Here is a 24,445-nt window from a genome sequence, read left to right as displayed (position 1 = left end):
GACAAAAGGAAGGAATAGATTATTTTGACACATATGCTCCTGTGGCTAGGATCACATCTATTAGAATTATTTTTACTTTAACATCAATTTTTAATCTTTATGTTAATCAAATGGATGTCAAAACGGTATTTTTAAATAGAGACCTCAATGAGGAGGTATATATAGAACAACCCAAAGGTTTTGTTCTACCGGGAAATGAGCATAAAGTGTAAACTTATTGAGTCATTGTATAGTTTAAAGTAGGCTCCAGTGGCATGAGAAATTTGATGCAATAATTCTTTCTAATAAATTTATTCATAATATTATAGATAAATGTGTTTACCTCAAAACTTATGATGACTAAATGGTGATAGTTTGCCTTTATGTTGATTATATGCTAATAGTGAGCAATGACATAAAAGGTATTGTAGAAATAAAGAGGTTTCTATCTTCAACATTTAAGATGAAAGATATTGGGCAAGTTGATACTATACTAGGTATCAAGGTAAAAAGAAATAGTGGGGGATATGTTTTGAGTTAAACTCATTACATAGAGAAAGTATTGGAGAAATTCAGTCACTTAAAAATCAAAGAAGCAAATATCTTGTTTGACCCAAGTATTAAATTAGCCAAGAATGTTGGAAGAACAGTGACTCAATTAGAATATTCAAGTGCTATAGAAAGTCTTATGTATGCAACGCAGTGCATAAGACCTGATATAGCATTTGCAGTTAGTAAATTGAGTAAATTTACAAGCAATCCAAATGTAGAGCATTGGAAGGCTATTGAAAGAGTTCTTGGATACCTTAAATGAACCAAAGATTATGGCCTATAATACTCAAAATTTTCTGCTATTTTAGAAGGATATATTGATGCAAGTTAGATATCAAGTTTTGGAGATAACAAATCTACTACTAGTTGGGTGTTCACCTTGGGAGGTGGCGTTGTTTCTTGGAAGAGCAAGAAATAAACATGTATAACTCACTCAACTATGAAATCAGAATTTGTTGCTCTAGCAGATGCAGGAAATGAAGCTGAATGGTTGAGGGACTTTCTATTAGAAATTTCATTGATTTCTAAGAGTGTGAATTCAATTTCTATACTTTGTGATAGTCAAGCCACTTTAGCTCATGCGTATAGTGAAATATATAATAGAAAGTCAAGACATATAAGTCTTAGACATGATTATGTGAAGAAATTAATCAAGAGTGGGATTATTTCACTTACATTTGTGAAAACAAATGAGAATTTGACTGATCCATTCACCAAACCTATTATAAGAGAAGTTGTAAGATCAACATCAAAATGGATGGGGCTAAAACTCCTTGAATAAAAGATCCACCAATGATAGCAACCTTACTCAACAATATGAAATGAGTAATGAAGAGTTCAAAGGATAAGAACAAGTTATTGATATGTAGAGTGGTTTAGCACTTTGAAATATTTTATGAGTCCCATCTAAAGATGTTAATGTGCTGGTTGTCACCGAATGAGGGTTGAGTTAATTATACTCTTAATGAAGTTCAGTAAGTTAGGACAAGCATCTCAAAGAGTGACAATGATACTATAAGAACTTCACCTATATGAACTTAGAAGTGGCGCCGCTTCGATTGAGAGTTGGAGTTTTCTCTCATAAAAGTTCATGAATTTGGTTGAGCCTAAGGCTATATTAGGGCTGAGCGAGATTTTATGAGGAATACAAGGATGTTGTATTTATGTGTGTGGTATCACTGGTGTTGTCATTAGGAATAATAAATTCAAAGTATTTATGCTATTTGAGATTTCGACTTCACTTTGTGATGCTTCGGTAATATTCAAATCGAAAGATATATTATTTTATTTATAAATACTATTTAATCACTTGGAGAAAATTTTAAATTTGAATAAGTGGGGGGATTGTTATAAATTGTTCAAATTAAAAAGAATTTTTTTTTAATGATTTATTTGAAAAGGTGGTTTCTTTTGTAGTTATTTTGATAGTTATTTTTCAAAGGTTGTATCCTTTGAGAAAAATATCTATAAATAAGTATTTGAGGGTAAATAATGAAGACATCTCTTTCATACTTTTCTTCTTTACTCTCCAATTGATTTGAATTAGACATTCTCTAATTCCTCTTTGAATATTCTTTATTGTTTGTTCAATACAGATCTTCTAAAGGCTTGTCATATCTACTAAAACTATTTGCATCAAACTAATAGCAATCTTATTGAGAAGAGGGTGCAAATATCGTTTTTAGGAAAGTATTTATACACGTTTCAAGCCTAAATATATTTCGTAAAGTATTCTTGATCCTGTGTTTGTTATTTGTTTCCATAGTGTTTTTATAGTGTTTTCATCATCTTCTTTGTTGAATTTTTCTAACAATCTAAAAATGATATTTTGTGAGTTTATACAAATTCACCATGAAGGCTACAAATACTATCAAATTATTGAATCAAGATTTTGTTCGTTTGGATCGTTTTGATGGAACGAATTTTACTCGTTGACAAGACAAGATGAAGTTCATGTTGACTACTTTGAAGATCTTCTATGTGTTTGATCCAAATCTTCAACCAATTCCTGATCCAACCGATGATGACACCGATGAAGTCAAGACTGAACAAAAGAAGAGAAATGAAGATGAACTCACATGTAGAAGACACATTCTCAATGCTCTTTCGAATTGGCTTTATGATCTTCATATAGTGGAACCATTTGCAAAAGTAACTTGGAATGCTTTGGAATTCAAGTATCGTGCCGAGGAAGAAGGTACAAAGAAATTTTTAATTTCTAAATATTTTGATTACAAGTTTGTTGATGACAAGCCAATCTTGACACAAGTGCATAAGTCGCAGGTCATTGTTAATCAATTGAAGGTTGAAAAAATTAAACTTACAGAACCTTTTCAAGTATGGGCTGTAATAGCCAAGTTGCCTTCATCTTGGAAAGGGTATAAGAAAGATTTTACATGACTCGAAGGATATTATTTTGGAGCAAATTTAAAAACATCTTCGAATCGAGTAGGAATCAAAGATGAGAGACAAGAGTGAAAACTATTTTGGTAATATAAAAGCAAATGTTGTGAATCAGCCTAACAATTCCAACAAAGGCAAACAAAACAAAGAGAATCATTTTGGCCCCAAAAGGGATTAAAGAAAATTTAAGAAGCCAAAGAGTGGAGGTTGTTTTGTTTGTGAAAAACCTGATCATTTTGCTAGGGATTGTAAATTTAAAAAGGGCCAGAAATCGAAAGTCAACTCTACTGAGGGAGATGATAATATAATCGCTACAATGAGCGAAGTGAATGCCATATTTGGTAAGATTTCTGGTTGGTGGTATGATACTTGTGCTACCATCCATATTTGCTATGATAAGACACTCTTTAAGACTTACAAAGAAGTCACAGAAGGGCAAGAGATTCAAATGAGAAATGAAGTTCGTTCTAAGGTGATTGGCAAGGGAAATGTGGAACTTACTTTCACTCGGGTAAGAAAGTTACTCTTACTAATGTTCTTCATGAATCCCCTTGGCAAACTTTGAATTAAATCTGTATTTGAATCCGGGAAGTTAATTCTATTCCGTAATGGAACTTTTGTTGGAAAAGGCTATTCTACCGAGGGAATTGTCAAATTATCTATTGTTGACGATGATTCTAAATTTAATAAAGATGTTGCTTCTATCTATATTGTTGATTCTTATTCATTATGGCATGATAGATTAGCACATATTGGAACTAGCACCATTAGAAGAATGGTTAAGTGTGACTTAATAAATTATCATTTTGATGATCTTAATAAATATAAAATTTATGTTAAATCAAAGATGATGAATAAACCCTTCAAAAGTGTGAGAAAGATTTACTAATTTGTTAGACTTAATACATTCTGATATATGTGAATTAAATGACACATTAACGAGAGGAGGTAATAGATATTTTATTAGTTTTATAGATGATATATCTAGATTCACATATGTGTACTTATTGAAATATAAAATAATTCTTTTAATACTTTTAAGGAATATAAAATAGAAGTTAAAAATCAAAAAAATTAAAACTTTAAGAAGTGATAGAGGAGGAGAATACTTTCCTAATGAATTTAACTTATTTTTGAACAACATGGCATAATTCATGAATGTTTATCACCTAGAACACTTGAGAAAAATGGATTAGCAAAAAGAAAAAATAGAACTTATCTAGAGATGATTAATGCTATATTGTTGTATGCTGAATTATCTTATAATTTGTGGTGAGAAGCTTTATTGGTTGCATGTCATATTTTAAATAGAATTTCCTTTAAAAAGAATAAGATCTCTCCATATGAGTTATGGAAAGGAAGACAACCGAACATTGGTTATTTTAAAGTGTGAGGATATCTTGTATATTATAAGAATAATGATCTTCAAAGGACAAAATTAGAATGTAGAGGAATTAAATGTACATTTATAGGCTATGCCTCAAATAGCAAAGCATATAGACTTCGTAATTTGAAGTCTAATATCATAATAGAATCTCGAGATGTGGAGTTCTTTGAACATTTAATGACTTCAAGTAATAATATTCATACTCCAACTAGTGAAGAGTCATCAATGGAAACATCTCAAAAGGTTAGTGAGCAACCTAATATTCCTTTGATTGGGCATCAATTAAGTTCACAAGAGGTTGGAGAGCAATCTATGAATTAAGGAGAAGCACTCGTGTACAAAAAGTAAAAACATTAAGATCGGATGAGATTGATTCTCAAAGTATTTCTTTTTACCTTGTAGAAGGAACTAATGAGAGAGTCTTAAAAACAATTCCTCTTGTTTTACAAGTGGAAGATGATCCTAAAATGTTTAAAGAAGCTATGGCATCTCATGATGCTGCTTTTTGGAAAGATGCTATTAATGATGAGATGGATTCTATTATGTCAAACCACACTTGGGAACTTGTCGATTTACCTTTTGCCTCTAAACCTATTAGTTGTAGATGGGCATTTTGTAGGAAGTATAATACAAATGGTACTCTCCAAACGTTCAAAGCAAGATTAATTACTAAAAGATTTTGACAAAAAGGAAGGAATAGATTATTTTGACACATATGCTCTTGTGGCTAGGATCACGTCTATTAAAATTATTTTTACTTTAACATCAATTTTTGATCTTTATGTTAATCAAATGGATGTCAAAACGGTATTTCTAAATGGAGACCTCAATGAGGGGGTATATATAGAACAACCCAAAGGTTTTGTTCTACTGGGAAATGAACATATAGTGTGTAAACTTATTAAGTCATTGTATGGTTTAAAGCAGGCTCCAAAACAGTAGCATGAGAAATTTGATGCAATAATTCTTTCTAATGAATTTATTCATAATATTGTAGATAAATATATTTATCTCAAAACTTGCAATGACTAAATGGTGATAGTTTGCCTTTATGTTGATGATATGCTAATAGTGAACAACGACATAAAAGGTATTGTAGAAACAAAGAGGTTTCTATTTTCAACATTTAAGATGAAGATATTGGGTAAGTTGATACTATACTAGGCATCAAGGTAAAAAGAAATAGTGAGGGATATGTTTTGAGTCAAACTCATTACATAGAGAAAGTATTGGAGAAATTCAGTCACTTAAAAATCAAAGAAGCAAATACCCTGTTTGACCCAAGTATCAAATTAGTCAAGAATGTTGGAAGAACAGTGACTCAATTAGAATATTCAAGTGCTATAGAAAGTCTTATGTATGCAACGTAGTGCACAAGACCTGATATAGCATTTGTAGTTAGTAAATTGAGTAAATTTACTAGCAATCCAAATGTAGAGCATTGGAAGGCTATTGAAAGAGTTCTTGGGTACCTTAAATGAACCAAAGATTATGGCCTACAATACTCAAAATTTTCTGCTATTTTAGAAGGATATACTGATGCAAGTTGGATATCATGTTTTGGAGATAACAAATCCACTACTAGTTGGGTGTTCACTTTGGGAGGTGGTGCTATTTCTTGGAAGAGAAAGAAACAAACATGTATAACTCACTCAACTATGGAATCATAATTTGTTGTTCCAACAGATGCAGGAAAGGAAGCTAAATGGTTGAGGGACTTTCTATTAGAAATTTTATTGACTTCTAACAGTGTGAATTCAATTTCTATACTTTGTGATAGTCAAGCCGCTTTAGCTCGTGCGTATAGTGAAATATATAATAGAAAGTCAAGACATATAAGTTTTAGACATAATTATGTGAGGAAATTAATCAAGAGTGAGATTATTTCACTCACATTTGTGAAAACAAATGAGAATTTGATTGATCCATTCACCAAACCTCTTATAAGAGAAGTTGTAAGATCAACATCAAAATGGATGGGGCTAAATCCCCTTAAATAAAAGATACACCAATGATAGCAACCCTACTCAACATTATGAAATGAGTAATGAAGAGTTCAAAGGATAAGAACAAGTTATTGACATGCAGAGTGGTTTAGCACTTTGAAATATTTTATGAGTCCCATCTAAAGATGTTAATGTGCTGGTTGTCACTGAATGAGGGTTGAGTTAATTATACTCTTAATGAAGTTTAGTAAGTTAGGACAAGCATATCAAAGAGTGACAATGATACTATAAGAACTTCACTTATATAAACTTAGAAGTGGTGCCGCTTCGATTAAGAGTTGGAGTTTTCTCTCATAAAAGTTCATGAATTTGGATGAGCCAAAGGCCATATTAGGGCTGAGCGAGATTTTATGAGGAATACAAGGATGTTGTATTGATGTGTGTGGTATCACTGGTGTTATCATTATGAATAATAAATTCAAAGCATTTATGCTATTTGAGATTTTGACTTCACTTGGTGATGCTTAGGTAATATTCAAATCGAAAGATATATTATTTTATTTATAAATACTATTTAATCACTTGGATAAAATTTTAAATTTGAACAAGTGGGGGATTGTTATCAATTATTCAAATTAAAAAGAAAAAAGAATTTTTTTTAATGATTTATTTGAAAAAGTGGTCTCTTTTATAGTTATTTTGATAGTTATTTTTCAAATGTTGCGTTTTGGAGAAAAATATCTATAAATAGGTATTTGAGGGTAAATAATAAAGACATCTCTTTCGTACTCTTCTTCTTTACTTTTTCAAGTGATTGAATTATAAATTCTTTAATTCATCTTTTAAGATTCTTTATTGTTTGCTCAATACATATCTTCTAAAGGCTTGTCATATCGACTAAAACTATTTACAAACCCATAACAATTTTATCGAGAAAAAGGTGTAAATATTATTTTTAAGAAAATAATACATTTCAAGTCTAAATATATTTCATAAAGTATTCTTGATCTTGTGTTTGTTATTTGTTTTCATAGTATTTTTATCATTTCTTTGTCCATTTTTTCCAACCGCAAATGTATGTGAAGTTCGATCCGTATCGTGTCCATTTATCGATCAACCACGTACCAGACTTTTGGTTTCTTCGAAACGGCCAGGGAAGGCCGTTTGTGGTTTAACGGGCCAGATTTGTCATTGGATTCAAAATTTCGGCCAATAGATGATTCGGGCCTGTCCATCTGGACGCGACAACCGATACAAACAGTGTGGACCCATCTTTAGCCCACCACCTCGCGCCCAGATAACTGACTCAAGTGCTTTGCGTGCTGGCGGATGATAATGTGGAATGCAACGTCCCCCTCCCCATCACTCTAAATCACCACAGTACCCCTCATATATATATATATATATATATATATATATATATATATATATATATATATATATATAACACTATTAAATACAATTATTAGTTATCAAATTAGATTTTTTTTAAAAATAATATATTTATTTATATATTTGGCATTGTTATATTTAAAGAGATGAATATAAACATCACGTCAATGAAATACATGCAAGTGTTAAAACACAGAATCTTTGTTCTCCAAGGTTTTGAAGATTAAGTCGTAAATTTTAGGACCAGGAATTGATCAGGTTCAATAACGCATCGAGTAATGATGCATCGAACGTGTGACATAATACGATTTAAATGGTGACGTGATGTATTCGTATTTTTTTATAAAATAAAAAATATATTGATAATTATCGAGATAACACAAGGTGTTATCAGTAGCAATAGTTTCTTAAGATTATCAACCATTATTCGGAAGAGAAAAGTCGATCTAATTGGTGACACGAGGTACTTGGTTGACATATTAATTATAATCATCGGATAATATAATTAATATTTTTATACATCGTATCGACCACATAAGATTAGTTATAGTTTTGATACAAAATTTGTCATCACGTGAATAGATTGTTGAATATATCAAAACTGCTCATCCCCAAAACCTGCAACATGGATATCACGTGTTTCCAAATCGCTTGGTACGACATGCACGTGAAACCAACTGTTGACTTGATTGGTAGATGGGATCATACGGGGCAGCCACATTAATCAGTGATTTCAGTTTAATTGGGCGGGCCCGTTCACGTGATTCACAGATGTATAGTCTTCATCCCCATTCGTTCAGAGGTACATCCATGAACGTTTCGTCTCTCATCTCCTACGTATATGAACAGGTGCCGCTGTCCCGAGAGGGAAACGAGATCACTCTTTTACTGTAGAGAGATATGGCTTCTCACCCTCGCACATGAGTTTTGGTCGGACATAATAAGCTTTGGCAATGGCGATCATCTTTTTTTCCTTATCCAAAGAAAAAGTAAAGAAGATTCAGCGTAGCAATCATCGCAATGTAAAAGCTCGTCTGAAATCTACCGATCTAACCCACAAAACTAAGGGAGACGCCAACAAATTAGCTACAAAAAGAGGGGTCTTCGAAACAAATTGAAGTCAACCTACGATAAGGCTGAATTCTTGATCTGCACAGGACCCAAAACTTGTCACTTATTAATCTGAATTTGGAGTACTGAAAGTGGACATGCATTATGGATTCGGAACCCAATCGTAATCCGAATAAGCGGAGTAATTTGTCGACCTCAACTGAGGCATCCTTTCAAATTACGCCAAAATAAAAATGATTGTAGGAGCGGATAAAAAGAAAATAAAATACGTTACCAATAAGCACATCACAGGGGTATTTTCGACACTTAATACGCGCATGACGTCGGCGCCAGCCCTCCGCTTCTCCTCGCAATGTATAAGGCGGTCGCTAGTCGCAGGCCCTCTCGTCAAGCAAACTCTGAAATCTTCTCGTCTCTTCGAACCCGATCCTTTTCTCCCTTTTCCACCCTCCCATTCGTCGACGATCGCGTCGCAGTTCTCGAAATATGCGGCGGTCGGCGGGAAGTCGATGATCGACCGATCGATCGAGCGGAGTAGTAGCAGTGGAAGAAGAAGAAGAAGAAGATGTTGGAGGACAAGGTCGCCTTCTTGCTTCAGAAGTACCTCGGCAACTACGTACGCGGCCTCAGCAAGGAGGCCCTCAAGATCAGCGTTTGGCAAGGTAAATAAAATCACGAAACCTGGAAAAAAAAATGCCCTACTGTACTGGAATCAGGTTCTCGATCGCTGTTCTTTTCCTTCTTGTGCTCGTTTCTTGATGTATCATGCCCTAGAGAGAACGATTTGGTAGGGAGTAATTTGTCCCTCAATGCGTAATAAATCGAGAAAGAATAGAAACCGTACCACTTTGCGGGGATTAGGTTCTTTATTGCTTTTCTTCTCTTTCATTACTGTCTCTCCGATGTCTGATAACGATTTGCTGGGGAATAGTTGGTTGTTGCTCTCTTGCTGGAGAATTCTGCACCGCGAGTGGATTTCAAGATTGTAATTATGGGAATTATGGTTAATCTACTCTGGAGTTGTATTTGCGTTTTGATTGGGGAATTATTTCGCTGGTGGTACCAATGGCATTTGGGGTTCCAGTTCTTCGATTCATTTGTCTGTTGGTAATTGCACGTGCATTGTGTTAACCACCTTGACTTCTCTGTTTTTCAGCTTCACTAGGCCACTGTTCTGATAAAGAATTTGTTGTGCAACAAGTAAAATGTGGATTGTACCACGTTTTGCTTATCCTTTTCTTTTGAATATTAACTATTTGGCAGTCGATGAAGGCATGGTTTGTTGCCTTCATTACATCAACATCAGATAACGACATGTCAAGGATTAGATAAAAGCGAAATGCAAAATGTTAGGGTACATGTTAGTGCAAAATGTTCATTTCTTGCTTGTGATCATTGAAATTAGTTCACGTGCTTTTGCATTTCAAGCGCCATTGAATTGAGGTTTTGATGTTGAGGCTTGATCAGTCACTCAAGGATATCACCATGATACTTAAATGCACTCGAGGATGCAACCATCTATATGAACAGATCTACTGCAGCACCACCTTTTATGAGGGAAGATCTTCATGATAGATGGGTTAGACCTACTTCATGTAATTCAGCTTTGGATCTATCCATCTAGAGGATGAGACTGTCCATTGTGAGATAGAGTTTTTGGAGGATGGTTGCGGGATATGCTTCCTGGGTTTGGAAGAAATCACACAAGGCTAGATGCGATGTTAATTTAGGCAGAGAAAGGGATTGGTTGTGGCAGTTCTTTTGTTATTTTCTGTTCTTTCACATGCCGGAGGGAAACAAGTTGAGCTTCGGAACAGCTATTTGAGGCAAAAAAAAAAAAAAACAGTCTTATTGTTGCTTAGATGGGCACTTTTGTTGAATAATACAATTTATAATGGTTAGCTGCAAATGCATCTTGTGAACGATGATAATATAAGGACATTAAGTTTGAACACTGGGTAATGGAGCTATTTGTGCTCCTATCACATGGTAATTTCCATTATTTCTAAAGGAGGCTGTGACAATATGACATGCATTTAAGGTACTATCAATGGATATACATGTGGCATCATAGGATGTTCAAAATGTTAATAAAGAACATTTGGAAAGGATGAACCCAGCGCACAAGGTTGTCACCGATGTGGGGTCTGGGAGGGAAAAGATATGTAGCTTTTACTAAATCAGGTAAAAGTTTGGGATGATATAACCTCAAGTGATTAGTAGAAAATCCTAATTGGAGCTAAAGGACCTATTTAGTGTTTAATATTTATTTAGCTTTTCTAGCAGCTTTATTTTCTTTCTTTATTAGAGATCTTGTATCTAGTGACCAGCAAGTACTATTAATTTTCTTCTTTTTTAATTTGGAATGCAGGGGATGTGGAACTATCAAACATGCAATTGAGGCCAGAGGCCCTTAATGCTTTGAAGCTGCCTGTTAAAGTTAAAGCAGGTTTTCTTGGATCTGTGAAGCTGAAGGTTAGCAAAAAGAAAGTTCTCGTAGCCATTTCATTATTTTCATTTTCCTAGCTACAAAATAGACTTCTCATTTAGTGTAAGAAAGATTCGACTTCTAATGTGGATGCCTCTTTATTATTCTTCTTTCAGGTTCCATGGAGTCGATTGGGACAAGAACCAGTTCTGGTTTATCTTGATCGAATCCTTTTATTAGCTGAACCTGCAACACAAATTGAAGGTTGTAGTGAAGATGCTGTCCAAGAAGCCAAGAAGAATCAAGTGAAGGTAAAAATCAGCCTATCGTCTTCATTCTTGTCAACTATGAGTTAGAAGTTCCATATGATATTTTGATTAATTATATTATCTTCTTAACTAGGAACTGGAAATGAAGCTGTTGGAGAGTCAGCAGCAGCTCAAATCTGAAATGGTGTGTTCCACTAATTTTTTTGATTTTTTGAATTTTTTTGTTCATTTTGAGATGATAAATATGTATGCCTGAATATGCACGTGGGCACACACACATACACACACATATATAATATTTACTATTTATGTATGTGTATTATCAAACTTGTCACTAGTCAACCTGTTATGGAATCACTTCTCAAAGTCTCCAAGATCTTCAATAGAAGATTGAAAATCATAGTTCCAAACCATTGAAGTTAATTTAGATCCACTACAATATCTTTCTACGAAAGATTATGATCTGTGAAGTTGATTGCATTGTATATCCATTAACTTGTGAAGAACTAAATTTTCTCTATGCTATGTCACCTAGTTTGTGCTTCACTTGGTGAATGGGTAAATGAATTGGAGATCCTTGGTTATTGATATGGGAACAACTTAGAGGGGGTAAAAATCACACTAGAAGTCTGGGTTGTTCGTTTGCAAATTGATGTTCGGTCTTGATTTGAATGGAAAAATCATTTTGCTGGTCAGCCTGAGAGAAACAATGTTTATCTATATGTGTATATGGAGTAGGAGGTTCCTACAGGCAGTCTCTTGTTTAATTTGAATTTATTTCGTTCATGCAATGTTTGGTAAATCATTTACATAATTGGTAGTTGAGACTTGAGACCTTACAGGTTGTTGTTACTGCTACTTTTGTATATTTTTATGATCTATGGTTGTCTGGTTTTCTATATTTTGAGAATAGATAGGCTAGGGCAGATCTCTTGAAACTGTCATATATATATATATGTATGCATATACATATATGTATGCATACATATATATATGTGTGTGTGTGTATATATATATATACACACACACATATATATGTACACATATATATATGTATGCATGTATGTATATATATACACACTATATATATATATATACACACACACATATATATACATACATACATATGTATGCCTTGGCAACCTAGACTATTTACATGTATGCTATGTCAATCCAGTTGTGGATGATGTTATTCATGGCAATTGCTCAATTTTTTCACTAAATTAGGTTTAACTTTATAGGAAATTAGGAATTACGTCTGATGCTCTGTTGCTGATTTGTATGGTATTCCAAATTTACCTCATTGAAAACTTATATAAAGTTTTTCAGATACAAAAAAAATATTAATGTTTTTTTTCATTGAAAATTTATGGCACATGCCATGCTGCTGCTGATGCTCACAACTTAGCATAATGATTTTTTGGATAGATCACAATTTGCGAAAAGTAAGATAAGTATGCAGAATGTAAAATCTAAATTTCATCTTGAAAAAGACTGCTTTTGTAGTTATTATATTATTTAGGGGGCAATTTTTTTGTCAACTTGCATAGAAGTAAAAGATACTTGGTGTCCTTCGATAATATAAACTTCACATTCCAACCGTTTTTTTTTTTAAGGAATCTAATGCAAAAAAGCTTTCATAAATGGACTTGAAATATATGTAAGTTTTTAAATTTTTATAGGGATATCCTACATATCTTCTTTTCGATTGGCAATTCTGAACAGAAAATTTTGTTTGGTGTATGTCTGAAAGTTTGCTTCTGTGATAATTACGACTTTTGCATTAAAACTGGGTTTGATTGGCAAATTATTTGTTAACCACTTTGCTTGTCTATGGTACAATTAACATTGTAAGTTCATACCAAACAGTTCAAGGCATTATTGCATTATTCAATTTCAGAATTAGTGGATTTTGCTCCATCATTTGCTTTTGTAACTGACATTCTTTTTTAAAGAATACATCATGGCTAGGATCATTGATTAACACTATCATCGGAAATCTCAAGCTCTCCATTACCAATATACATATAAGATATGAAGACACAGAAAGGTACACTTTCTCGTCTTGTGATTGCTGATTTTTCAATGTATTGAGGTCTTATTGTTTATTTCCACAGCAATCCTGGCCATCCATTTGCAGCAGCTTTGAAACTTGCAAGGCTTTCTGCAGTGACCATAGATGATTTTGGTAAGGAAACCTTTGCTACTGGTGGTGCTCTGGATCGAATTCAAAAGGTAATTTGTTTGTCTTATGCTCCTGCTGCAAAATTTAATTTTCTTATCAATTAATTTTTTTTATGCTCGTTAGTTGATTCTTATTCATATTAGGGTTCTTAATTTTGATGTGTACTGCTCGGTAAGTGTAGTACGTACCAGTCCGAGAGGATACTAGTACGCGGACCACCCTCTACCAAGCGATACCAGTGTTTTGACCTTGTATCGCTATCGAGCGATACAAGGTATGTACTGGGTGGTAACGGTCGAAATCCGATCGTTACCAAGGTGTACCGGTCGGTACGTCCTAAATTTCGATAATTTCCGAAGTGTACCGGTTGGTACACCTTAGATTTCAATCGTTACCGATGTGTACTGATCGGTATTATTGGGAAACCTGGATAAAGCATTATATGCGCAGCGGAAGAACAAAAAAGCAAAATCCCAAATTTCCTAAAGAAAAAAGGTTCTCATCATCGTGCAAAGAATGGTGCGTAAAACAAAACGCAAAACTGAAACCGCGTGTATCAAGTGAGATTTGTTATCTAGGGAGATTGTTTATCCTTATAAAATCTTAGATCTGTAGGAGTGGATGAAGGAGGTCAATTGTCCTCCTCTCTAGCGGTGATCCACACAGTAGATGCGGAGAAAACGATCCTCAAATCGCGGCACGATCTTCCTCTCTACGTGCATTATATGATCAAGAAGGGGCCGACTCTTCTTGTTGTCCACACACCCCAAACTGGGGCTGTCGTTTAGGGAGGAGAATAGGAGGTAGCAGCCAAAAATGGTTTAATCTATGCCTCTTTGGTTCCCTCCTATTTATAGAGGTCCTAGTCAACTTAACCCTAATGGATCATGCCCAATTAGGTATTTGATTTCCATCCAACTATCCAAGCCTCTTAGATTAATGGATTTCTACCTAAGAAACTCTCATTAGCTTTTATTGGATCTTATCCACAAGATCTAATAATTCAGGGGCTTAATGGATATCCAATAAGTTAGGGGCTCCAACGAATATCTCATATCCGAACCTCTACTCGCCGCGACACCTACCATATGTGTGTAACCCTTTAGGCCCAATATCGAGCTGGCCATGAGTCATACTTGTCAGAACTCCTTCTGACTCAGCGAATTATCATCTTTTATACTAATTCACTCCACTTATCGACTATGGACGTACCAAGCCACTACGCCGCGGTCCCCAGACGATACAGGGGAATCCAATCCATTGGACTTGTCTGTCCTCAGTTACCGTGTATCTATAGTCCCTCATTCATCCAATATCCCAAAGACTGTATACCGAGTATGGTGTTGTCAGGCCCATACGGAATCTACTCGAGTCTCGCTCTAATCGGATTCTCTCGGAAAACTCTTTCTATTTCAATTCGAATGACTTTGGCCAGGGATTTGCCTGAGCAAGAACACATTGGATATTCCTCTCATAATATCGAGAGCGGATGGTCCTCTATCGATACTCAATTGCCCTCGCAAGGTTGGCTACCACTCTCGATAATCGGCTGTGCTAGATCTGAAACCTCCAGACGTATAAGTTTGGTATCAAAAAACAAAGTACTCAAACGGGACATCATTTGTGTCTCAAGTCTAAGGACCAAACATACAATTGAGACCACGAAATCGTTATATGAGAATGAGGTAAGGTATGCAATACCGTACTATACCGGTGTTTCGAGGTTGGCTCGGTATGGTACGGTATCGTGTACCGAGCGGTACGCTAGGGCGTACCGTGTGGTACACCTAATTTAGGTGTAAAACCCTCCGAAAATATCTGAAAAAAAAAAAGTTAGGATAGGTTTTTTAAGTTAGAAATAAATATAGTAATAGCATAAGTTTAGCAAAATTATATCTTTTTCGGGCTTTGAAGAATATCTTGTGCAAGGTTCGTATTTCAATCCATTACGGATTGTCCTTGTGTAAATATTGAAATATCTACAGAAAAATCATTTTATCATTTTTAGACTATTTTGTTACAATATAAACTCTAAAATTTAAATGAATTAAATAATCATATATGTAGATATACCTGATTGTTGATTCTATCATTAAAACGAACGACGGGCCTCCACGAGTGGTGGATCGGGTCCTCGATCCTATACATATGCATATTAATATGATATGTTTGTTGGACCTAATCATGAAATTGATCCTAAGATATAGTGTATTGATACACCGTATGTCATTGGTGCATTAATGTGGTGCTGATCGTCATGAATCATATTCGTCACAAATCTTTGTTTTGTAGAGTTTGGGAGAGCACAAATGTGAGAAAAAAAGAGTTTGAGATAGTTTAAGAGAGTATGAGAATGTAATGGAGTGAAATAGGGGAGAAAAATGGTTTAAATACTATGAGAAAGGGCTCCAATGGTCAATTTGACCGTTGGAGCACTGTAGCACTATTACAGTATGGTACCGGTCGAAATCAATCGTTACTGAGTTGTGCCGGGCAGTAACAGTCGAAATTTCTACCGTTACCGCTCGATATTACCCTGTATCGTTCGATACGGGGTGCTTTTAAACGTTCTGCCCGGTAGCGGGCGGTCAGTGTGCCGGTATGCCGTCGGATCGGGACGTACCCCTCGTACCGGGCGATACCATTCGAAATTGCATACCTTGGAATGAGGTATTATTAACCATCCAACATTCCGTGAGCGGATCAATCAGTGAACTCATTCTCCAATGAGCACCTGCATTGTATTCCTAGGGTCCCCACATGAGCAGCTATGAGACTAGCCGCCCTTATTATATGGACTGGTATACAACACTCGAGTAACCTACGACCGAGATTATTTAGGGTTTGTGTTTAAAGGTGAACCATATTTTATAGTGGTTTGGTCGTTCCGATCTACGTCCACTCCTGATTCCTGTTCACTTGAGGCCACTGACTTTCACTACCGATCTTCTTTCTAATGGGCGAAGATCAATTACTCTTACACCTCTTTCTCCTTTTCACAGGCTCAAGAGAGAACCTTTACACTTCTCTCTTTTGGACATCACTCCTTCCTTAGAAACTTTCTAACTCTAGGAGGAAGAGACTCACTAACTCTAGAGAGATTACAACACTTTTTTCCTCAAGTATATATTTCCCTTTTTTTACTTAATTTCGTGCTCTTCCAAGCAGAAATAACTAGGGTATTTATAGACCCCAAATGACTAAAAAAATAGAGCTAAAAAAGGTCTCATCCTAGGTTTCTTGAGTCTCCTGGGTCCTGGCAGTACCACCGCCTGCAACACTGACACTGGGTGGTATCACCGCCTAGTCTGGCGGTACCACTGCTTGACAAAGTTTGGAAGACTATGTTTGGGTGGTACCATCGTCCAGATTGGTGGTACCACCGCCCAGACTGCCGGTACCATCGCCTGACACAGTTTGGGAGACTGTCTGAACGGTACCATCGCCCAGTCTGTCGGTGCCACCGCCTGGCCCTTTTATGAGTGATCAAATGGGCCTTCCACTTGGCCCAAAATAACCCTAACTTGGGCCTAATTGGCCCATAATTGAGTTGGCATAGTTACATCCCAAAATCGACTCAATTAGCTTTCTAAACTACTTTGATCTAGACAAACGATTATAAAGCATGAATCATTTGTTGTCCGGCATGTTATTGATTCATCCGGTGCTTCGTCCGATCCTTAGATGCATCGTCCTCTCCTTCGGCGTATTGCCCAATTGACATGTTGACCTCTGCAACATTTGATCTCCTTGGTGCAATGTCCGATCTTCGGCTCGATGCTCGAACTCATGGCACGAAGTCCTTCTGCCGGTACGTCGACCGATCATCCAGCTCGACGTCCAATCTCCTGATATGTTTCACTCCGGCCCAATGTTCGATTCCTCCTGCTTTAATCGATTTGCCTTTTCTAATCGAAGTTAGTCCTACGTCACTCAAAACGTAGATTAGATTGTAAACTCATCAATTGATTGCATCATCAAAATCCGAGATTCAACATGGGCATCACTATGTCAAGGACATACGCGATTTTCTCCACCGTGAGAACGATTCTCAAGTTGTGGAGCCAATCCGTGTAGTTGGGACCAGTGAGGCAGTTGACATTAAGTATACCACGTAAGAGATTTGAAAGCGAGATGTTTTTGACAAACAAAAGATGTAGCAGAAATAAATAATACGTAGATTTTACATAAAGGTAAACAATCAAGATAACTAGATAAGGACTTCTATCTTAATTTACTCCCACTATTTTTTCGTGAAACACACACCCTCTGGTATGTGAATCGGTGACCCTCAGCGGATCTCTAGTGGGGATCAGGATCCAATCAGAGTCTCAGTATAACCTCGAGGGACTCAACCAATCAAAATAAGCCTGAAAAGATGGGCAACTCTTGTCGATCATAATTCCTTGTGATTCCTGTTCTGTTCGACCTTCGAACCATCATGGCTTCGAGGGACTCGACCAGCCATGATATTCGGTTAAGTCATCACCATCGTTATAAGATGAGTCTGATTCGATGATATGTCCTCGAGGGACTTGACCAAGCATACAACGTCCTCTGGTTACTGGTGACATCTCTATGTCGTAGGTAAGATCTCAAATCGCAACATAGGTGAGCCTCGAGGGACTTGACCGACTTAACCTATGTCGAGAATCGATTCCTCTATATCACGATGGAAGGCCATGTGAGTCAATCTAATTGTCTTACGCTTTCCGACAATATTATCGTGAGAGGAGATTTTGATTCGGTCTTTTAATATGACGTGTCACATACATACATATTTAATATATATCTACATCGCATGCATATATATATATATATATATATATGCACGTATCTAGTAGGTGTATAAGCAATCACATATCACATGAGCAATCACACAAGATGATCATGGACCACAGCCTAATGTGATTTAGCCCGAGCCGTGGGCCCAATCATTTACATCATGATCTATGTGTGCATCAGCGCATCTCCATGCCCTATGATCGTCCATCTCGTCTTCATCGGTTCCGTCGGCATCTCTGCCCATCTCCATGCGTCGAGATCGTCCGTCTTGGCCTCGTGGGTCTTGTTGTTACCTCCACGCTCTCGTTGCGCCTCATCGTGTAATTACAACGTAATCACAAGCACGCATGCTCGATAATAAACGAGAAAAATGAAGGCTCGCAGGCCTCAATAATAATAATCACATCACATGAAACCCTTGCCTTGAGCTGCCAAGAAACCCTGACCATTAGCTTGGTACATGCGACCAAGAATCCCTGGCCGCAGGGTCTCCTAGTCGGCTAGGAAACCATAGCCGTTAGGGGTCCCACTTGCAACCAGGAATCCTTGGCTGTAGGGTCTTTGTTCTGCCTTGCTGAGAGTAGCATGGCTGCTCTCGTTTACTGTAGGTGGCTAGGCCGAGAGCCTCTTCTAGGGCTCTTGGCCGAGGCTCTCGGCCAAGGCTGCAAGCATCCCTTTCTCCCTCTTTTGTGTCAACAGTTTTGACGTCAAAAGTGTTTTTTAAAACACGTTTTAACAGCGAGAAAAGGGTGCAGTCCAGATTTGAAAACTACGACAAAAAACCACAACAATCGCGAAAAAACAATTCTACGCGATTCATCAACACACGTAGCTTAAAAACCAATCGATCGCATGAGCAATCTGGCTCTGATACCATTGTTGGGAAACCTGGACAGAGCATCACGTGCGTAGCGGAAGAAGAGAAAAGCAAAATCCCATATTTCCCAAAGAAAAAGGTTCTCGTCGCCGTGCGAAGATTGATGCGCAAAACAAAACGCAAAACCGAAATCGCCCGTATCAAGTGTGATTTGTTATCTGGGGAGATCGTATATCCCTGTAAAATCCAAGATCTGTAGGAGTGGATGAAGGAGGTCAACTGTCCTCCTCTCTAGTGGTGATCCGCACGGTAGATGCGGCGAAGACGCTCCTCAAATCGCTGAATGATCTTCCTCTTCACGTGCACCACGTGATCAAGAAGGGGTCGACCCTTCTTGCTGTTTACTCGCCCCAAACATAACCCTATTTTTGGCTACTACCTCCTATTCTCCTTCCCCTCCTCGTCAGCCAATAGCTCCTTTGGTTCTCTCCTATTTATAGAGGTCCCTGTCAACTTTAACCTTATTGGATCTTGCTCTATTGAGTATTGGATCTTCATCCAACTACCCAAGCCTCTTATATTAGTGGATCTCTATCCAATAATCTCTCATTGACTTTTATTGGATCTTATCCACAAGATCTAATAATTCATGGGTTTATTAGATATTCAATAAGATAGAGGCTCCAGCGGATATCTTATATCCGAACCTCTACTCGTCATAACACCTACCATATGTGTGTGACCCTCTAGGCCTATTATCGAGCTGGTCGTGAGTCATACCTATTAGAACTCCTTTTGACTTAGTGAATTATCATCTCTTATAATAATTCACTCGACTCATCGACTACGGACGTACTAGGCTATTACGTTGTAGTCCCCAAATGATACAGGGAAATTCAATCCATTGGACCTGCTTGTCCTCTGTTACTATGTATTTATAGTCCATCATCCATCTAATATCCCAGACACCGTATGCCAGGCATGGTGTTATTAGGCTTATACAGAATCTACTCGAGTCTCGCTCTAATCGGATTCTCCCGGAGAGCTCTTTATTTCTTAATCTGAATGACCCTGGCTAGGGATTTGCTTGAGTAAGAACACATAGGATATTCCTCTCATGACATCGTAAGGTTGACTACCACTCCCGATGATCGGATGTGCTAGATCTGGAACCTCCAGACTTATAAGTCCGGTATCATAGAGTAGAGTACTCATAAAGGGCATCCTTCGTGTCTCATGTCTAAGGGCCAGACACGCAACTGAGATTACGGAATCACTGTTTGACAATGAGGTATCATTAACTATCCAGCATTTAGTGAGCGGATCAATCAATAAACTCATTCTCCAATGAGCACCTGAACTGTTTCCCTAATGTCCCTACACGAGCAACTATGAGACCAGCTTCCTCCATCATATGGACGGGTATACAACACACCAGTATATTCGGTTATCTCGATGTCCCTCTCGAGTAACCTACGATCGAGATTATTTAGGGTCTGTGTTTAAAGGTGCATCAGTCTTATTATCGTGATTTCATCACGATCTGATTCTCATCGCACAGATTTATGGACATCACATTATATGCAACATGCAATATAAAGTGAAAAAATACCAATAATAATAATAAGCAAAAAGACTGCGTAGCATGTTACATGTGGCATCACTTATGTGATTGGCTTGTAGGGCACCAATGACTAATAGGTATGCCCCGGTATTTTTAGACCGTTACCTCCAGGTATTTTTGGAGGTTTTTCAGCTCTTTTTGGGGATACCGCTGGTATGGCCCTGCGTACCATACCAAGCATAGCTCGGTACACTGGTACAGATTGAAATTGAGAACCTTGATTCATATTAGTGATTTCAATTGGCGCTTGGGCGCTCGTCGCCTAGCCCGAGCGCCTCGCTTCATGTCCAGGCGCCTCGCTTCAAAGAGGCGCCGCTTGGGCGCTCGCCCAAGCCCAGGCACCGTGTGCTTCGGGCGAGCGCCTGGGTTAAACCAGGCGACCGAACCAGAATTTTAGGTTTGGTTGGTCTTCGGTGCTTTAGCTGGTTCAATCGAACCAACTAAATCACCGATATCAAGCTTCCTCTCGTGATTTCCCTGACTTCCCTAACCTTAACACTCGCGATTTTGTCGTTGAGATTTCTTCTCCCCTATCGCGGCTCTCTGCTACCGTTGCTACTGTCGCTGCTCGCCGCTATTGTCGCTACTCGCCGCTGCCACAATCACTGCTCGTCGCTGCTATCGTCGCTCGTCGCTGTTATCGCCGCTCCCGTTGTCACTCGTCGATCTCGCTGGCGCTCGCAGCTCCCACTCCCACTCCCACTGTCGCCGTCGCTCGCCGCTCCCGCTGTCGCCGTCGCTCGCCGCTCCCACTCCCGCTCCAGCTACGGCTGTTGCCTGCTACCGCTGTTGTTGCCTCAACAGCCTCAGTCTTCTCACACTCTTCTCACTATACTATTAACAGTATATTAACAGTATATTGCTAACTGTATACTAATAATAGTTTTTTTATTTATTAGATTAATAATATATTATTTTGATTTTAATACTATTAATTTTTATTTATTTAATTGTATATTTTTTATTTAAAAATAAAAACTATACTATGATAATTTATTTATTTATTATGATTTTGTGCCCAATTTTCTTAATTTAATAGCATATTTTTTATTTAAATAATTATATTTATTAATTATATTATATATTTTTATATTTTAGCGTCTCGCTTCGCTTGGACGAGCGCCTGGGTAAGCGCATAGCGCCTTAGGTATTTTTGGACCTTGGCGCCTTTTGGCTCCTAGCGCTTTTTAAATCACTGATTCATATAATAACTTTTTGCCTTACTTTGTGACATGGTTTCAAACATCATGGAGTGTCAACCATATTTGATTTGTTACTGGTGTGCTGACTTACTTAAGGTCTCAAGTAACCTTTTTGGCTTTTACTATTTTGTATATTGGTGTATCAAGGAATATTTGGTGCAGTGACCAGTATGGGTATCAAAGCTTTGTGATTAATGCTGCTTGCTTGAAGAGTTCTTATCATAAACTTCCCTTCTTCATGATGATCTATTGTATGCTAGAACTCATGGTATAGAGCTCACTGACCATCGTACTATTTCTTTCTTTTGCAGTCTGTTGAACTTGAAAGTCTGGCCTTTTATTTTGATTCAGATGTTATTCCATGGTCTATTGACAAGCCATGGGAGGATTTACTTCCTTCAGAGTGGAGTAAGGTATATTTTGACAATACCACTTAAACTACTGAACAATGCACTGAGTCATTTATTCTATGTGCTTTAGATCTTTGAACTTGAGAGAGAGAATATGAAAGAGCACAATTATATGTTAGAACCAGTAACAGGGAATGCAAAATACTCTAAGCTACGACTAGATGAATCCAGAAGTACAGGGCAAGCGCTACAAAAAGCAGTCGTCAATTTGGATAGTGTTACATTATCTTTATCAAAGGTATATATATTCATGCTCTCTTGGTTTTGGAACAAATACCCTATTAACGTTGAGTAAGTTCTGGCATTATGAATGTAGGATGGGTACAGGGACATTTTGAAGATGGCTGAAAATTTTGCTGCCTTTAACCAGCGTTTGAGATATGCTCATTATCGTCCATCTGTATCGGTCAAATCAGATCCTATATCTTGGTGGAAGTATGCTTACAAAGTGGTAACGGATGAGACAAAGAAGGCAAGGTAAAAAATTAACTTCGATCATGTTATGTTTCTCTCTCTTTCTGACAGGAGATTTGGGTGATTAAACGAGATATTCCTAGTCCTTTGGTAGAAATTGTATGAGTTGAGTAAATCTATATCCATGGATTGTTATCTCCGTACTGCCACATGCCAATCTAGAACCAGCATTCTCTGGTCACATGAGTGCCACATGACTCATTGGCTAAACAAGTGAAGGATCTACACAGTGCGCATGAAGAATAATAATTATGTATACCCTTCCTTGCAGCATGTTTGCTGTCCACCCTTAATTTGAGATGCATGCAATCACCAGTTTGATGCCATTAAATCCATGTGGAGCCTTTTGGACTTCTGTCCTAGAGGAGCCAAATCTTAAAATAGCACTACAGAAAATAAAAAGATAGCTAAAATAAAGATAGGTTATCAGTACACAGAGCAACGTAAATCGGATGGTATGCCTGATTGCCTGTGCCAAACCTGTTCTGCCCTGTCGGACAGAATCTTTGCTAGGCAATCTCTTTATTATTTTTCTTTTTTTCAGTTTTTTAAAGTGTTTCTTGAAACTTAGTAAGTATGACTGTATTAGTGTTATATGATACTGATCCGAGCTTGACCAATACAAGTACATAAAATTATGAACCTTGATTAAAGGAATGTAACATCTTCACTTGAACTTTAAATTGGTAATGGTATCTTAATGTGCCTCTATGACAATTTATGAAATGAATTCTTGAGCAGAAACTAAGGTGAAATTTGAGTTTACCTTATTTCTATTGGATTATATATATATATATATATATATATATATATATATATATATATATATATATATATATATATATATATATATATATATATATATATATATATATATATATATATATATATATATATAATGTGCTGGAATTTAACTTCAAAAAATATATGGTAATATTGCAGTGACATCAGGTAGGAACTTGGTTCTGTATCAGCATAATATTATAGGAAACTACTGATTTTTGACTTCTAGATCTTTAATATGTTACCTTTTGTGATGATATACTGTGTATCAGCATAATATTATACTTTGGCTGCAAATCTAACAAAATTCTATTTATAGATCATGAAGTTTGGTTATTCTTTGACCCAGTATTTTGCAAATTACTTTTTCTGACAATCCGTTATGTTTTTCCTGTATCTGCTGATACACTTGGAGCATGTTTTTGCAGTGGAAAATTTTCATGGGAGCATGTTTTGAAATATGCAAAGCTACGTAAGAGATACATCTCTCTTTATGCTTCGCTTTTGAAATCTGATCTAAGCCATATGGTAGCGGATGACAACAAGGAAATTGAGGAACTAGATCGTGAGCTTGATATTGATGTAATTCTTCAGTGGAGGTATCGTGTGGTTTCATGTGTTAATTATGGTAATACTTTAGTAGCTATTAAAGTGTTTAAATGGTTATTCACTTATCTTTAAGGCCAATTTCTAGCATAAAAGCATAATAAAGAGGATATTTTGATTCTATTTCTGTTG

General features: G+C 36.8%; 1 protein-coding gene across 1 annotated transcript in view; it reads left to right on the top strand.

Moving 5' to 3' along the window:
• The first annotated feature begins 9,116 nt into the window (after positions 1-9,116).
• The window catches only part of LOC135587604 (uncharacterized), a 105,704-nt gene continuing 90,375 nt past the window's right edge, over positions 9,117-24,445 (top strand). The window contains exons 1-10 of the mRNA XM_065079193.1: positions 9,117-9,392; positions 11,102-11,205; positions 11,335-11,469; positions 11,561-11,611; positions 13,383-13,477; positions 13,545-13,662; positions 22,352-22,453; positions 22,521-22,688; positions 22,767-22,927; positions 24,136-24,306. Of these exons, the coding sequence (XP_064935265.1) occupies positions 9,296-9,392; positions 11,102-11,205; positions 11,335-11,469; positions 11,561-11,611; positions 13,383-13,477; positions 13,545-13,662; positions 22,352-22,453; positions 22,521-22,688; positions 22,767-22,927; positions 24,136-24,306 (1,202 nt within the window). The 5' untranslated portion in view covers positions 9,117-9,295. The remainder of the gene's footprint in view (positions 9,393-11,101; positions 11,206-11,334; positions 11,470-11,560; positions 11,612-13,382; positions 13,478-13,544; positions 13,663-22,351; positions 22,454-22,520; positions 22,689-22,766; positions 22,928-24,135; positions 24,307-24,445) is intronic.

The sequence above is a fragment of the Musa acuminata genome, chromosome BXJ1-8 (genome assembly GCF_036884655.1).
Source record: "Musa acuminata AAA Group cultivar baxijiao chromosome BXJ1-8, Cavendish_Baxijiao_AAA, whole genome shotgun sequence".
In the NCBI taxonomy this organism is placed as follows: domain Eukaryota; kingdom Viridiplantae; phylum Streptophyta; class Magnoliopsida; order Zingiberales; family Musaceae; genus Musa; species Musa acuminata.
Note: the sequence above shows the minus strand (reverse complement) of the source record. Positions and strands in the feature narration are given on the sequence as shown.